This window comes from Drosophila miranda, chromosome 2, assembly GCF_003369915.1.
Source record: "Drosophila miranda strain MSH22 chromosome 2, D.miranda_PacBio2.1, whole genome shotgun sequence".
NCBI classification, from domain to species: domain Eukaryota; kingdom Metazoa; phylum Arthropoda; class Insecta; order Diptera; family Drosophilidae; genus Drosophila; species Drosophila miranda.
The window spans coordinates 6,223,996-6,240,467 of NC_046675.1; the positions used below are offsets into that span (position 1 = coordinate 6,223,996).

Below are 16,472 nucleotides of genomic sequence, written 5' to 3' on the forward strand. Positions count from 1 at the left end.
GTTACCTAACGTACCAGGAGGACTCCAGCCTTTTAATTTGATGACTTGTGTCACGTAGGTCGCTGGCAAATTGGATGAAATTTACAAAACCGGCAAACTCGCTCACGCCGAGCTGGATGAGCGCGCCCTGGACGCGCTCAAGGAGTTTCCCGTCGAAGGTGCCTTGAATGTGCTGGGTCAGTTCCTCGAATCGAACCTGGAGCATGTGTCGAATAAGTCCGCCTACCTGTGTGGCGTGATGAAGACATACCGCCAAAAGAGTCGGGCTAGCCAACAGGGCGTGCCCGCGCCCGCCACTGCCGTACAGGTGAAAGGTCCCGATGAGGACAAGATCAAGAAGATTCTCGAGCGCACCGGCTACACATTAGACGTGACGACAGGTGGGTTGTCTGCCACGACCATAGCATACATGCGATGCATCTAACGATAATGTACTTGAAGGTCAACGAAAATATGGCGGACCGCCACCGGACTGGGAGGGCAACGTGCCCGGCAATGGATGCGAGGTGTTCTGCGGCAAGATACCCAAGGACATGTACGAGGATGAGCTCATACCGCTATTCGAGAATTGCGGCACAATCTGGGACCTACGCCTTATGATGGACCCGATGACAGGCACAAATCGTGGTTATGCATTTGTCACATTCACAAACCGCGATGCGGCCGTCAATGCAGTGCGCCAGGTATTTATGCCAACCATTGAATCGCCCACCAACCACCAGCCCACCAGAACCCCGGCCCCCAGCCCACCCAAACAGCAACCAAAACCCCCAAAAACCCCCCGTCCACGACCCTGAATCAGTGCTTTAATGTTTTTTATACGTATTAACTATTATCCTCCTATATATATATATACTTTATACTATATACTACATCTATAACGTATTGTATCCACATATTTACTCTCGGAACAAGTAGGAAACAGCTATGCGGCCAAAACAAAACCAAAATTCGACCTAAAGAAAGAGCAACATTTGCGGAAACCCAAACATTAAAAGAGAAAACGATTCGGCGCTTTTAGATTCAACGAGCAAAAATTTGATGCAATTTTATTTAGTTTTTTTTTCTTACCTACCGTATGCTAACTTTACAGTTACTTTCTGCTGTTACTCTGTACCGTACCGTACTGTACCTCTCTGCCATGATCTTTCCAAACAAATTCGAACCATAGGCAACGCTATCTGTCTCACCATCTGCTGTCTCTCTCTCTCTCTCCGCTCTCTCTCTGTCTCTCTTTTTCTGTAACTTGTAATGCATGTCCCGTCTTCTACTACATATACTAGTACATACATATATGAGTTGTAATATTTAGTTAATCCGAAAGAATCTCTCTACCAGCGCATTCGAAATCGTACAAATTTCAGATTTGAAAAGAGTTCTCTCTCTCTCTCTCTCTCTCTCACTCTATCTAAAGAATAATGATAATCTGGCCTACTCCCTCTACACACCCCCCACACGACACACACACACACACACACCCAATCCAATCCAAGCCCCCTGTCTATTTCTGTATTATTTGATATACTATTTTCTTTTTAGTTGAATTCTCTTTAATCTTAAGTCGAGCTATGTAGCTATCAACTTTTTCGTAGAGATCTAAGCAGCGTGCGTGTTCTCGACCATACTGTCTGGTTTTATTTAAACGAGCATGTCCCAACAAAAATTTGCAGAACGTGATATGTACCTCTTTAACCACTTAATAACTAACCAACAAAAAAAACCAACGTTTTCCTTTAACATTTTCCAAAAACAAAAACAAAAAACCTCAACTGCGGCCCCGCTTCGAAACGAAATTGGTAATGCAATAAATTACTTTTCAAAGTCTTGTTTTTTTTAGTTAACCTTTCCCTACAAAAAAAAAAAACGAACTCCCCCTTAATTGATTTATTTCGAAATTGTTTAATTAGTTCTTATGATTTATGATTTTGTTGTCGTATTATTATTTATTATTAACAGTGAATTGGTATTAAAAAGAAACTCGTTTTACCTTCCCTTCCACCATTTAGCTCGATAATCACGAAATAAAACCCGGCAAGTGTCTGAAAATAAATATAAGCGTACCGAATCTGCGCCTTTTCGTAGGCAATATACCCAAGTCAAAGGGCAAAGATGAAATTTTAGAGGAATTTGGTAAACTTACAGGTAAATTGTCAAACAAAATTAACAAAAAAATGTATTTTAAATTATCATCAACTGGAGTGGAGTGCTCCAAAAATCGGCTTTAAATCGAAAACAAAAATCCAATTGGCTAAAATGGGAAAATTGGCTAATTGCGGGAGGACTTACCGTTAGGACTTTAGGCTAGGAAAGGGTCGTAGGATTTTTAGTATACATTATTTAATATATTTATTTTTTGTTTCACAACTCATTCTAACTATTCACCCACCACCTCACCCACACGCAAACAACCATCCAGCCACCCATCTGCCCATCTACACATTGAAAGGCGTCTGCCCCCCACCACCCCCCCACCCATGCTGCCTGAGACACTCTTTTCAAATGCGCGCGCCGCTCACCAAAAAAAAAAAAGAAAAACCAAACCACAATCATCAACGGATGCATTCCTAAGTTTTATCTTTTAGGTTGCCTCATAGCACACCCACCCACACACACACACACACACACACATAGAAACAATGACACGCCCATTTCTGTCATTGCCATACCGTTATATAAGCTTGAATTGTCGTACAAGAATATTTCTTTTCAACTTATTTACATAATATCTCCAGTCATTAACTTTGAACCAAAGAAAACCAAACCAAAAACCGAAAAAAAGAAAGAAATTTTTAAAAATTATTTACCAAATTAATATGCATTCCAACAAACTTTCGTTTTCCATTATGTTCTATAACTACTATTCCACATTGTAAGAAAGCAGGCTACCCTTCTACCCACTAGATATTATCAAATATTACGTATACGCAGCGTTGAGTGTTCAAGCCAGAAAGTCGCTCGATTTGAAACGCCCAATTGGCCAAAGCAAAAAGGTAAGATCTGGTCGGTAAGGAGTGACTTTCTGGCTGTAAATACAACAATATAGAACATGCCTGCAGAATTTGCCCTATTGTTTTTTTTTTTTTTTTTTTTTTTTCCTGTTCGAACTTGTATAATTCTGCATAGTAAGTACTAGACTAGTAGCTGAAAACAGACCAGCCGAATAGCTAAAGAAATGAACAATTTTTTGAGTAAATTCCGTTTTTATTTGGCACGCATACAAAGTATAAAAGAAAACCTACTAAAGACTAGATTCTAGAGTTCCACACTTACCTTTGTACCATCACCCCATACCACACACACAAACACACACACTACCACCAGCCACATAATTCACCCAACCCGAAAAACCAAAAAACCAATCCAAAATCAATCCAAAATCAAATCGCAGTACCAATGGAATACAAATTTTTCATAGCAAATCAAAATTTTCTTTTGTTTTGTGTGAACTTTTAAACAATTGCAGCTAAATGATTTTGAAATTCGGAAAGGCAAAAAGATTGGTGTTACGATATCATTTAACAATCACCGGCTATTTGTCGGCAATATACCTAAGAATAGAGATCGCGACGAATTAATTGAGGAATTTTCTAAACATGCACGTAAGTGATCCAAAAACCAAAAACCAGCAACCAAAACCAACCACAAACAAAGCAAAAGACCCAAAAAAATAATAAAATATAATATAATACCTAGACCCTATAGCCCCCGCCCAGACCCTAGACCATAGACCAGTCCAGCACATTCCCCCCCACCCCCAATTGGCTCTCCCGGAATTGGCCGAAAACAAATAAATATATATATATAAATATAATCTAATCAATGTTTTTAGGGGCGATACTTGCAGAATGTGAAAAGAGCATGGAAGCCTGTTTATGCCAAGTATCAATTGGATTTTTGTTTTGCAATTTTCGCTTTTAAAACGCTTAAAACAACTCAAATTTGATAACAAAATTTATGATACACTCACAAAAAAAAAAAAATAAAAATAAATCCCAAAACACGAACAGCATCCTAACCAGAGACCAGAATCCAAGGCAGGGCCTCAATGGAAGCCCCGTCTTGGGGTCGATTGATTTTAATCTATTACTCTCTCTCTCTCTCTGTCATTCTCTATACTCTCTCACTCATTCTCTCTAACTTTAAGCGCTGTTAGTAAATACAACAAAAAATTAATTGTTTTTTTTATAATTTATAGCCTCATTTTTCCAATTATTAAATGTGCCCAATTTGTTGACATTGAAAACCTGTAGCTAAACAATTCGCCAAAAAAAGAAAACAAACAAAAAAACCAAAAAAATAAAAAAGAAAAACATTTTGAATATTTTTGAAAAAGGGACAAACCTAGTTTTTGTTTTAGTGCAGACTTATATACGATTATATCATATACTACTATAATATAGATAACAAAACGGCGCACACCGAAACCGATCCCGCCCCAAAACCAAAACCAATACCAAAATAAGAAAAAAGCAATTCGTTTACCTAAATCGATATGTTCTGGCCTATTCACGTTGAATATATATATATATACTACTTAATGACTGGAGACAACAAGCCTTTAAAAAAGAAAACTCATTTTACTCTATGTTTCTCTAAGTGTAACTATCTATCTCTCACATAAGCGCCACTACCCGAGCAAAATTGAACAACCCAACGAATCAAATCGATATTGAAACTACTCGAAAACCAAATTCAAAAACTCTGCCCATATTTTGTTGTTTCGTTCGTCTATCGATCTCTTTTTGTATCTCAGTGTACACAGTTCTCTCTCTAACTCTATCTCTCTCTCTCTCTATCTTACTCTGTCTAACTCTGGCTATGTTTGTGTATAGTTTATACCCATTATTGTTTCCATTACTAAGAAAAGAAAAGAAACCAACCCCCCAGCTCAATATGTGCTCTACTCGTACTCGTATTCGTACTTCGTGTTGTGTTTTTTTTTTTGTTATACATCGATCGTATTCTTTTTCGTTTAGTTTTTGTTGCCACATGTACTATATATATACAAAAATCAAAAACAACAACCAAATAGCAATACCAGAGGTTTTTTTAAGTGTTTTTTCTAAGTGTGTGTTTCGTTTTACAAAATACTCTACATAACCTTCTATCCGTTACGTTACGTTACTCAATGTTATACCACCCCCCCGTACCCCCCGCTCTCTCTCTCTCTCTCTCTCTCTCTCAGTAAAACTTTGTCTCCGATCCTTGCATTACCCGTTACACACGAAAATGTTACTAGCTTAGCCGCATTCTCTCTCAATTATTCAAAAATATTTCAAAAAGTTTAAGCAAAAGCAAATGAAGCAATTGTTGGCATTGGTTTTCAAAATCAAAAAAAAAAAAACACACACACACTATATATATATCGGAAAGATTCATTATTTTACATAACAATGATAGCCCGATGGATGGATGATGCTTGTCATGTAAAATTTTGTGCATTTCTCTTTAAATATTCCATATATGTATTTCTTATAACTACTCTCTCTATCACACACACACACACACACACGCCAAAATACAAATACTTTTTTGTTGTATTTCTTACGTTGTTTTCTATTTTTACAATATGCAACCAACTAATCATAAAATTGCATTCGAATTGATAACGCAATTTCAATAGCAACGTACTTAAATGACATTTTTCTTTATATTTATAAATAAATCTGAACCCGAATCTGAACCTATAGCTGGCCTTTACGAGGTAATCATATACAGTTCACCAGACGATAAGAAAAAGAATCGCGGCTTCTGCTTTCTCGAATACGAGTCACACAAGGCGGCATCTTTGGCCAAACGAAGACTTGGCACTGGTAGGATTAAGGTGAGTCCACGCCCCCCCCCATACCCTATCATAACTATCCCTAACACATGGTTTTTCTTTCGCAGGTATGGGGATGTGATATAATAGTCGACTGGGCCGATCCACAGGAGGAGCCAGATGAGCAAACAATGTCTAAGGTTAAAGTTCTTTATGTGCGTAATCTAACCCAGGACGTCACAGAGGAAAAACTAAAGGTTTGTACTCCAAGGAGAATGGAACACACTGATTAACTTTGTATTTCTATGTCTAGGAACAATTTGAGCAATATGGCAAAGTAGAACGCGTTAAGAAAATTAAAGACTATGCCTTTATACACTTTGAGGATCGTGATAGCGCCGTCGAAGCTATGCGTGGCCTTAATGGCAAGGAGATCGGCGCCTCGAATATCGAGGTAGGTGCCAAACCCCTACGAAAGTCTCCAAATAAACTCTAATCCTTCGACTGTTTAGGTCTCACTCGCCAAACCGCCTTCAGACAAAAAGAAAAAGGAGGAAATTCTGCGCGCCCGTGAACGTCGCATGATGCAAATGATGCAGGCACGTCCCGGCCTTGTGGGGTATGTAATTCCAGCCTAAATATTTACACGATCCTTGGCTAGCACAACAACAATCTACAAACAAAATAAACCCTGGCGCAAAATTCCAAATCACAAAAAAACAAATGCAAAAATCCTGCATTCCATTCGTTTCGTTAAGAACCCAAATTGATCTTAATTTCTGTTTGCTTTTCAAGTCGCCTGCCACTAGCTTAACCAGAGCTTGAATTAATTTATTTTTTCTACTTTATATTTTCTTTCGTTGCCGCAAACTTCCGTCACACAAACGACAAACCACAAACATTGCCAATTTATACTCAATCCCATCTTTCGATCATGTGGGATAATCCTTGTAAAGATTTGAAACATTGTCTCCATACAGAAATCTGTCGCCGACACATCCCAGCATGATGTCCTTGACGCCCATGCGCCTGCCAGGTGCGCGCATGCCGCTCCGTACGCCGATACCTCGCGAATACGGTAAGTTTGGCAAATTGGCCAAGTGAATCCATCAGATACATTCTAGATGTCTGTATGTACATGCATATACATATATATGTGCTCGAACCATCGCTGCCATCTGCCAGACGATGATGATGGTAGATGAGAAAGCGAAGGCCGCAAGCGCCTTCCTTTGGGACAACAAAAAAAAAAAAAAGAAGAAAAAAAATACTTTATAACTTTTGTTAATTTATGTTTAGTTTTCGTAGTCAGTTAGCCAAGTTGTTAGGCACACACAAACACATATACTAACACTCTCACACATGTAAACACATACACACACACATATATATGGCGTATATCAAGCTACTGCCCCCCCCAAAAAAAAAACCCGGTACTTATTTGATAGGTTTGTGTTCTAGTTCTAGTTGAAAGAGTCTAACCAAAGCCGTAAGCAAAACACTAATCCGGTCTGCAGTTGTTTAAGTCTTAAGTTATACGATATTGTATCATGTCCACCATTGAGATCGCAACGTTTTGTTCTTATATTGTTTAAACTTCTTGATTATTGTTTCTGTTTCTGTCTCGCCTCATCATTTTAGTTAGTTCTTTAAGGTTAACCAAATGTGCGCTCAAACCCACTAACAAATGTACGCTCGTCCCCCCCAGCCCCGCCCCCTAACCACCACACATACACACACCATACACACCACACACACACACACAGATACCTAGAGCCCTTAAAGTCACGCTTAGCACTGCCCCCAGACGTACTCTCCAGCTAGATTGAGTCTACTAACCCATAACGATCCAGATCGAGATCGAGATCGAAACATTGGCAAACCAATTGAAACATAACCTCACTTTAACCTGAACATAACCTCACTTATCACTTCTCAATTGTTTATATTTTCTGTTTCCGTTGTTTCATTGTACTAATCGTAAATGTTGTTGGTTTTTCCTTATTCTATATTCGCATTTGCAAGTTATGTGTCGATATCGCTCTGTCTCTCTCTTGTTTTTTGTTTTTTGTTTATTTGCATGTTCGTTTTTGAGTTCCATTTTCGATGTTGTCGATTCTTTATAGTTTTTGTTTTCTCCTACCGTCCTCCTGCTCCTCTGAACCTCTCTCTCTCTCTCGCTCTCTGTGTCGCAGCCAAAGTGCAAAGCAAACAACTACAACTACAACATTACCTACTCTCATAACCGAAACGGAAACCCAAACCGAAACCCATTAAAACCCATAGAACATTAGCCATTAAACCTTAAACGTTGTTCATAGTTGTTTATGATAATTAAATGTTGCAATTGTGTTCTCTGTGTAGCGAATGTTAAGCACCCTGTATACTGTTTGATGTTATATCACCGGTAAGTAATCCTCAAGTCTCATCTACTTAAGCCATACCGACCCCCCCCCTCGACCACACACACGACCCAGCCACAGATCCCACATCCCGAATCACACACCTCCTTTGCGTTACAGTACGCGCCCAATTCGTGCAACATTGGCTAAGGTGAAACAATTGGCAGCCTAGGACTAGGTCTCTCAGCTATAACCCACCCTGCCCCCTCAACTAAGGGCCGCATCATCACTAACCTACCTTATCCCACCTTATCCTGCCTAACCCAACCCCTTCAAATGGCCTGCACAACATTATTTAGAGGTCGACTATTTTGGGTACCCGGAATACCGTCCTGGTCTGGCCACCAACGAGTTATATTACGACGATCTATACCGCACCTACGAAGGTGATTTCCATTACTATAACTATCCGAATGCCACCAACGATGGCAGCAGCGGCGGCGGCGGCGGCACCAGTCTCGGCGGCGGAGGCGGAGTCGGAGTCGGAGGCGGATCCGGAATGGCTGGGGCCACATCAAGTGCCGCACAGCATTCGTCGAAAGCCCAAGAAAATGGCTCGAACTCGTCGGCCGTTATGGTGCGTTATAAATAGATCTTTTTTTTTTTTGGCTACTCCCGAATCGGACAACAATCAGAGAAAAACAACAACAACACGCACACAGAAACACACGAGAATTGTAGAACATATTTGTGAATATATATTGTATATTTGATTTTATTCTGATTAGATCCTTCAGTTCTAAAGAGTTGCCGCCCCAAACGTAGTTATTTTGTGTATATATTTTGTTGGTTTTATAAACGCTTTTTGTTTTTGCTTAACGGATGCTTTAATTTCCCAAAATTATATTTTCTTCATTTCGTTTTACAAAAAGTCAAAATTTGCACGTTACATGCTGCTGCATCCAAAATACAAAAAAGCCACGCCCACACTCACACAGAAACACACCCACACACAGACACACACACAAACAAGTGCACGCCCATTGCTGGAAGGAGTACACATATACATCCATACATATTCGCTGCCTGTTTCGAGAGAATCGAGAGAACCGCTTCGCCACGCCGCCCATTGAAAAAATGCAAACAATTAACAATTTGTGCTTTATTATTTTGCTTTAATCTTATGCTTTGCTTGTATGCCCTTAATTGCACCACCCATTGACCCGGCAGGCCCAAATACCCATTAATTATAATTTGATGAGCTGAACACAGCGTGCTCCCCATATAATTTTAATTTTAATTCGTGTTTAAGTGAAGCGCTTTTTAGTTTTAAAATATGATTGCCCTAAATATATATTGTTATTATTATGCCAGTGCTTTAATAAACCATTAACCGCATACGCTTATTGTAAAATCTAGTTTATAATTTTTAAACAAATTTATAAACTTGGTAAAGTTATTTTTTTTTTTAATATTTTTTCGTTGAATATTGTGTCAATCGCAAGAGGAAAATACTTTTGTTGCCTGGACATGCGAGTAGACGTGTCATATCCGTTGTTATAAGTATATTATAATATCCGATTGAAGCAAGACAAAGACTAGCTAAAAGATACAGATACAGATACAGATACAAATACTGAGAGAAGCAAATACATTTTAGTTAATTATTGAACATCCGCAGACGTATCTCTCTATATCAATATACACATATATCTTATATGCATACATTACATCGTGTATGTACAATCAAACAAAAAACAGTTTACACCAAGAATCTAACGCGTTTATTTCGATTTTTTCTTTTCTTTTCTTTCTTTTTATGTGTTCTTGTTATATATATATATATATACTTATCTATATACAAACAATTCATTTGTTTTTCGGTACAATATGACAAAACAAAAAAAAACAAAAAATCTTGAAAAATTATATATATGTTCGTCAAAAACAAAACAAATTACCAAAACCAAAAACCAAAAAAAAAAAATGCCCACACTAAAATTACGAATTCTATATCTCTGCCATTTACCTAAATCAAAAACCAACCAACGACCAAATCAAAAATCAAAAACCAAAAACCAAACCAAAAAAAAAACACCATCGATTACCTTTCTTTTTCGAAAACCAAAACCGTTTTTCTGACCCTCCCCTCCCCCAAAATCCTCCCAACCTCCACCACAAAACCAAATTCGAAATTCTCTCATCGATTCGACTGCCGAAAATTTCCAAACCAATATCCAAAATTCCAATACCCCAAAAACTCCAAAAATGTATTTTCATCTTGCTTACTTTCATTTGATTTGAAATGACCAAAATTTGACAATTCTCTTGGCGATCCATATATATACAAACACAATTTCAATTATTTATATAATGCAAAAAAAAAAATATCAATACGATTCGAACCAAAACTCTAAAAACCAAAACGAAAATGAACGAAACGTTAACTCGAAATCCAAAATCAAATCAACAACCGACCAACAACGAATGATGGATAATGATGGATAATGGAACCGAATCTGGAATCGCTATATGAATCCACCCAAACACGAACACACGCACACCCACACACACACACACACGCATACAAACACTCAACCCACACACACACACACACTTAAACCCTCACAAATGCCACGCTCATGCATGATATGATGACGATGACGACGATGATGATGATGCCATGTGTGGATTGTGTTGATGATGATGGCCATATAATAGGGGGCTGGTCGTGGGCATGGAACCACAGTGCAGCGTGGCAAAGCCGTTGGCCAGCGTGGCAGCATCAGTCGTCGGGGGGCCCAAACAGTGCCACAGGCGGCGGGACCGGCAGCGGCGGCGGCGGCGGTGGGACAGGCGGCGGCGGTAGCTCAGCGGGGGGCCACCGGTCAGGGGGCGCCGGCAGCAACCGGGGGGGTCCGTGGGGTGGCACAAACGCGTCACAACGCTCGTGGCACCCAGCACGTCAAGCCGCTACAAAATTTACCAGGTGAGCTCAACAAACAAACAAACCAAAAACCAAAACCAAAAAATAAGTACAACAAAAATATAACATAAATCAAAAATACTACAGAGATAAAAAACACAACCACAATCAACCAACCAACAAAAAACCAATCGAAACTATCAAAACGAATGAACTTAAAGCTAAATCTCCCAACAACCTACGTCGAAAGAAAACTGCAAAGACAATCCAACTACAGCAACAACCCAGAAAGAAGTAAATTGCAAATGTCAAATTCATATAAATTAATAAGTAAAGCCAAGTAAACTGTAAAAAAACCCCCGCATACACCCACAAACCCACACATCCACAACCCACACCACACACACACACATACACTCTCTCTCGCTGATCCATAAGGCGCACAAGAACCGAAACGAAACGAAACGAAACCCATCGAGAGATACGACCTATCCAGAAAACCGAACTTCTCCCCGACAACCAGCAAAAGAAGGCCCCCCTCAATGTCGTGTGTCTCTGCCCCCAACCCAGAAGCCCCCAACAACCCCAAACCCCAACAACCCCTCCTACTTTAACCTCGATGTTGTGTTGTGTTCTCTTTTTTCTATATTTCTATAATCACGAATTATACAGTTTTCTTTCGTTGTTTCTTGTGTTCACTGTAGTTGTGCTTTTGCTGCTTACGAATTTTCTTGGTGTGCTTTCCATATATACATACATATATTTCCATATAATTATGGGGTTTTTCATTTCTTTTGTGTCGGCGCTGAAATGTATGCTACGATTTTTTGATGCATGCCCTCTCGTGACTGCTGTCTCTTTTTTCCTTACTTTCTTCGAACTGTAAGCAGCAATAAACACACACACACTTACACTTACACTTACACACACACACACACACGCAATACCTATGTACCATTATAACAAATTATATGATTGTTTTAATTGCATATTGATACGGATATGTGGCTAACAATGAGCAGTGTCTTCTGTGTAAACGTTTATGAATCGATTAGTATATCTCACACACACATACAGACACACACACACACAGACAGACACCAATATCCATTCGCACAAGATTGTTGTCACTTTACTAACTATAAAAAAAGTACCAGCAAGTACATGGAGGAGTGTCTGCCCTGTTTTTGTCTCTAATCGCCCTCCCCCCACCCATCCTTCATAGCAGACATAGAAGAGAGTAAGAGCCCCATAGCCCCTAAGAGAAATCATCCAAAATTTTGACGTACGTGTATATAATTTTTGTTGTTTTTTTTTGTGTCCCGCGTTAATCTGTTGGTAAAAAAAAAAAAAAAATTTGTTGATTGCCAGGCCATAAATAATATACTTATACACACGAAACGCGCGTCAAGATTGACTTACAGATCGATTGCGATTGCACAAATCTTATATAAATAAATATATAATTTATACTCTAGCCCATTAAATTAACCATATACATATATACATATATATTATTTGTATGTGCATTTCTGTATATCGAGAGTCGAGAGTCTTGTTAATTAATTACCCATCATGCTTTGCTAACCCGAGCCACACAAAGCCAAAGGATGTGAATAAAAATCAAATAATAATAGTATTAGTAACCTACATAAGCCCATAAATAAAATACATATATGTGTAATATAATCAACCCCCCTATAATCCAAGCCCAAAACATATTCCCCCACAGGGTGCGAATCAACTGGAAATAGTTTTGTTTGATTTGTACCACACCTTTACATACAGATACTAATCGATTCGTGTATTATGTTCACACACACACACACACACACAGACTCCAAACCTTCTTATAATTTGTTATCAATGGAGCAACGAACCCCCAACCCACCGGATTCCTGGCACGCTTTTGTATCTGCATCCGCAGCAAAAGCGTGACTCCCCCACACACACACACACTCACCTGCTTCGTACACTTTGTGGCTGTATTTGTAGATACAGATCGTTTGATTTATATTTAGAATGCTTCACACAACCACACTCTTACATGCGCTTTGTTTCTGACACACACACACACATCGTAAAGAAAAAAAAAAAAAAAAAAACTAAATCTGTTTCTAGCTGGAGCCACTCGCAAGACGTCCATGGAGGGCAACTAAGCGTAGCGCCTCGTCGAGCCCCTCGGCCAGCGGCGAAAGTCGCCCGCTTGTCAAGAAGCCAAAGAAACGAGATAGCTCCCACAGTAGGAAAAGCAAGCATTCACACAAGCATTCCAAAAAGCATAGCTCCAAACACAAGACATCTCGGTCCGAAAAGAAATCAAGAACCTGGTCCCCCTAAATACAAGTATTCAAGTCTCATTGCCAAGTAATGTTTCAAGTGCTATGCAGCCAACCCGAACACACAACACAAAAAAACCCAAAGACACACTCTTCTCACACTTGACACTATGCATTAGTAAACAAAATCTACGTATTCTTTGTAATCATTCAATTGAAAACGATAATACCAGATGAGTAATCGTCGGTTGTGGGGCATCGTTTTCAATAATCAAGAAACACCGGGACCAAACACACCAGTCAAACAGCTTCAGTTCAGATCAGCTCAGCTCAGCTCAAGAAAACCCAACTCAAGAAAAGGAGCGGCGACATTCCAAAATTCCAAATCTCCCCCCAATGGACAAGTGAAGAAGAATCTTAGCTTCAATCAAGCACACAGACAGCCCAGACAGCCCAGAGTCAGCGCTCGATACAGGAATCGATCGATAAAAACGATCGGTCGATTCCTTGTCACTAACATTTTTTTAATTAATGTTTAATGTTTTTCCGGCGATAATAACGTGTGCTATGTTTTACACACTGAGAAACAAATTCGTAATAATTGTAATTCACACAAGCACACACACACACACCAAAGCAAACACACCCACACACACACACACATGATAACACCCTTAATATCCCACATCTAATTCATTTTGTGTAAAACAAGACCACGTTATACGTATACGTTTTGTAAATGTATCATATACCATACCCCAAAACGTTATGTCGAATTAACACCAATTCATGATTTTTGATGTGTAAAGAAACAACCCCCCAATAATGCAAATGGGAAATATTAAATGAGCAATGATAAAAAAAAACCACCTGTTTGTCTTTAACATTTTATTGAACCACCACAAAGCCCCTTTGAAAAAAACAGACTGAAAAAAAAATGCAACAAATTGTGCAAAAAAAAAAAGAAAAAAAAATGAAATACATCAAGAAAACCTCATTTAAACCATAGCCCAGCTAAAACTTGAACTTTATCAACAACAAAATCAAAAAAAAGAAAATAATAGAAACCACCTTGAACCATTTTTGTATTAACAATATTTTTAACTCTCTTTCTCTTTTTTTTCTTTCGAAAAACACCTTCAACCACACCCACACGCACACACAAAACACACACAACAACAACAACCAACAACAACCAACAACAAAATGCTGTCCTCGAACCTATGAACCTACCCACTGCAGTAGTCGGTAAACGTAAGTTCGATGGAGGTCACCAAAATCCGGCAGATGTTAAGCGACGTTACCCGAGCGGTTTAATAGGAAATGGCGGCAGTTGGGGCAGTTTACCGCTACCACAGCAACCTTTAGGCACAAATGGTGAACAGTGGTACATGGATACGTTTTCGGCATGGAGTTAGAACAATACAACAACAACAACAACAACAACAACAGCAACACCAACAACAACAGCAACCCTATATATGATATCAGTTATAAAGCAGCCACACAACATGGAAGTTACAGCCCCAGCAACATCCAATAATAATAATAATAATAATAATAATTTCACTCGTCGATGTCCTGGAGAAGATCTAGATCCAAGTAACAAAACTCTTAAAAGCAATAAATTCCCTTTAAAAGAATTGTATAAACCATAAGAACCTACAGCTAGAGAAAATTCTGAGAGATCCTTAACTTGCTTTAGATATAAACGCATTCATTTCGGAACCAAACCGATTTCCGTTCTGTTCATTTGATTCATTCGAAATAGCTTTAACAACAAACAAACAAATATTGCAGAATCAGTACCAGTATCAGAGTCGGAATCGGTATCGGTATCGGAAGCAGCAACAAATCAGTCAAGTAGAGTATATATGTATCTGTATGTATGTATGTATGCCAACACTTATATAGCCTGTGCAGCAGCAGAATTTTAAAAGAAAAATTTCTTCATTTAACCGATTTCCTCCCCCCCAAGAACCATTTTTAAAATCAGAAAAGATCAAACCCGTATAAACTCGTAGATAAACAAAATCGAAGTCGAATCGTTTTAAAAGTTCACAGAAAAAGTATAACGAAAACAAATTAAGTCTCATAGCGTTTTTAACTTGAAATCGAAACAATAATTGAGCGCATATAGCAAAAAAAAAAAAACAAAACAAAAAACCGAAAAACGATATATAAATTTAAAAATATATATATTTATCTATAACTATATAGAGAGAGCAGTCTAAGCCCAGTACGGATTGATTTTAAATCTTAAGCAGCATGTAGCACCTTTTTATACATTGAAATTGAATTGAATTGCGTAAAAAAAACCAAACAAAACAAAACAAAAAACAAATTCGAAATCGATTCGACTATATACAGAAAGAGAAGAGAGGAGGAGAGGAGCCTTAAGCAAAATTAACACACAAGCAAATAGTGCACAAGCGATTTCCCTTTACTGTATATAACCACACAGCAATAAGGAGCCAGCAAGACATATGGGAAACCAGTACATATATACGAGAGAGATCAGATTCAGATTCAGGTTCAGATGAATATTGATGTGTACTAAATTAAAAAAACAAAAAATGTTTAATATTGTAGGGACTTCGAGAGACAACAACAAGAATTCAAAGTGAAAAGCAAAGCTTAATGAAGAAACATTGACTGACAAAAAACAAAAACAAAACAAAAAGTAAGAAAACAAAAAAAATATAAATTAGATTGATTGAATTGATATGAGAATGATAAGAAAATACATACAAAAACAAAAAAAAAACAAAAAGAATATGTAAATGCACCCAGCATTATTATATAATGACTGGCAGTGGCAACTGGCAAAGACTTTCTGCATTAATTGGAAAACACAAAAACTATTTTTTAACGAACCCTAAGTCTTAGGCAACTTCAAATCAATTAACTGGCAGAAGAAAAAGTATATATGTAGGGTTAAAAAATTGCACATAAACACACACACACACACAAATGTGCAGATGGTTCCGGCAAAAGCAAATCCCGGAGAATATATCTGCCAATTGAAGCAACGAATTAGAAAGACAACAACCGCAACACACACATCACAAGCAGTAAAATTAAAAGTAAAAGTAAAATTAAAACTAATAATAATAACGATGAATATTATGAATTTTAATAACAAAATAACGAATACTTAATAT

General features: G+C 38.3%; 1 protein-coding gene across 27 annotated transcripts in view; it reads left to right on the top strand.

Moving 5' to 3' along the window:
- LOC108154187 (heterogeneous nuclear ribonucleoprotein R) overlaps positions 1-16,149 on the top strand; it is a 51,457-nt gene extending 35,308 nt beyond the window's left edge. For 4 of the 27 annotated variants that reach the window (XM_033388867.1, XM_033388870.1, XM_033388871.1 and 1 more), the window contains 12 exons: positions 59-380; positions 442-683; positions 2,007-2,142; positions 5,691-5,824; positions 5,890-6,018; positions 6,075-6,215; positions 6,274-6,380; positions 6,718-6,839; positions 8,463-8,740; positions 10,825-11,092; positions 11,177-11,323; positions 14,551-16,149. In XM_033388867.1, the coding sequence (XP_033244758.1) occupies positions 59-380; positions 442-683; positions 2,007-2,142; positions 5,691-5,824; positions 5,890-6,018; positions 6,075-6,215; positions 6,274-6,380; positions 6,718-6,839; positions 8,463-8,740; positions 10,825-11,092; positions 11,177-11,323; positions 14,551-14,726 (2,202 nt within the window). In that variant the 3' untranslated portion in view covers positions 14,727-16,149. Of the gene's footprint in view, positions 1-58; positions 381-441; positions 684-2,006; positions 2,143-3,463; positions 3,600-5,690; positions 5,825-5,889; positions 6,019-6,074; positions 6,216-6,273; positions 6,381-6,717; positions 6,840-8,125; positions 8,169-8,462; positions 8,741-10,824; positions 11,093-11,176; positions 11,324-13,150; positions 14,175-14,550 lie in introns of those variants that run through there. The other 23 variants (XM_033388864.1, XM_033388863.1, XM_033388865.1 and 20 more) reach the window with 23 other exon arrangements.
- The last annotated feature ends 323 nt before the right edge of the window (positions 16,150-16,472 follow it).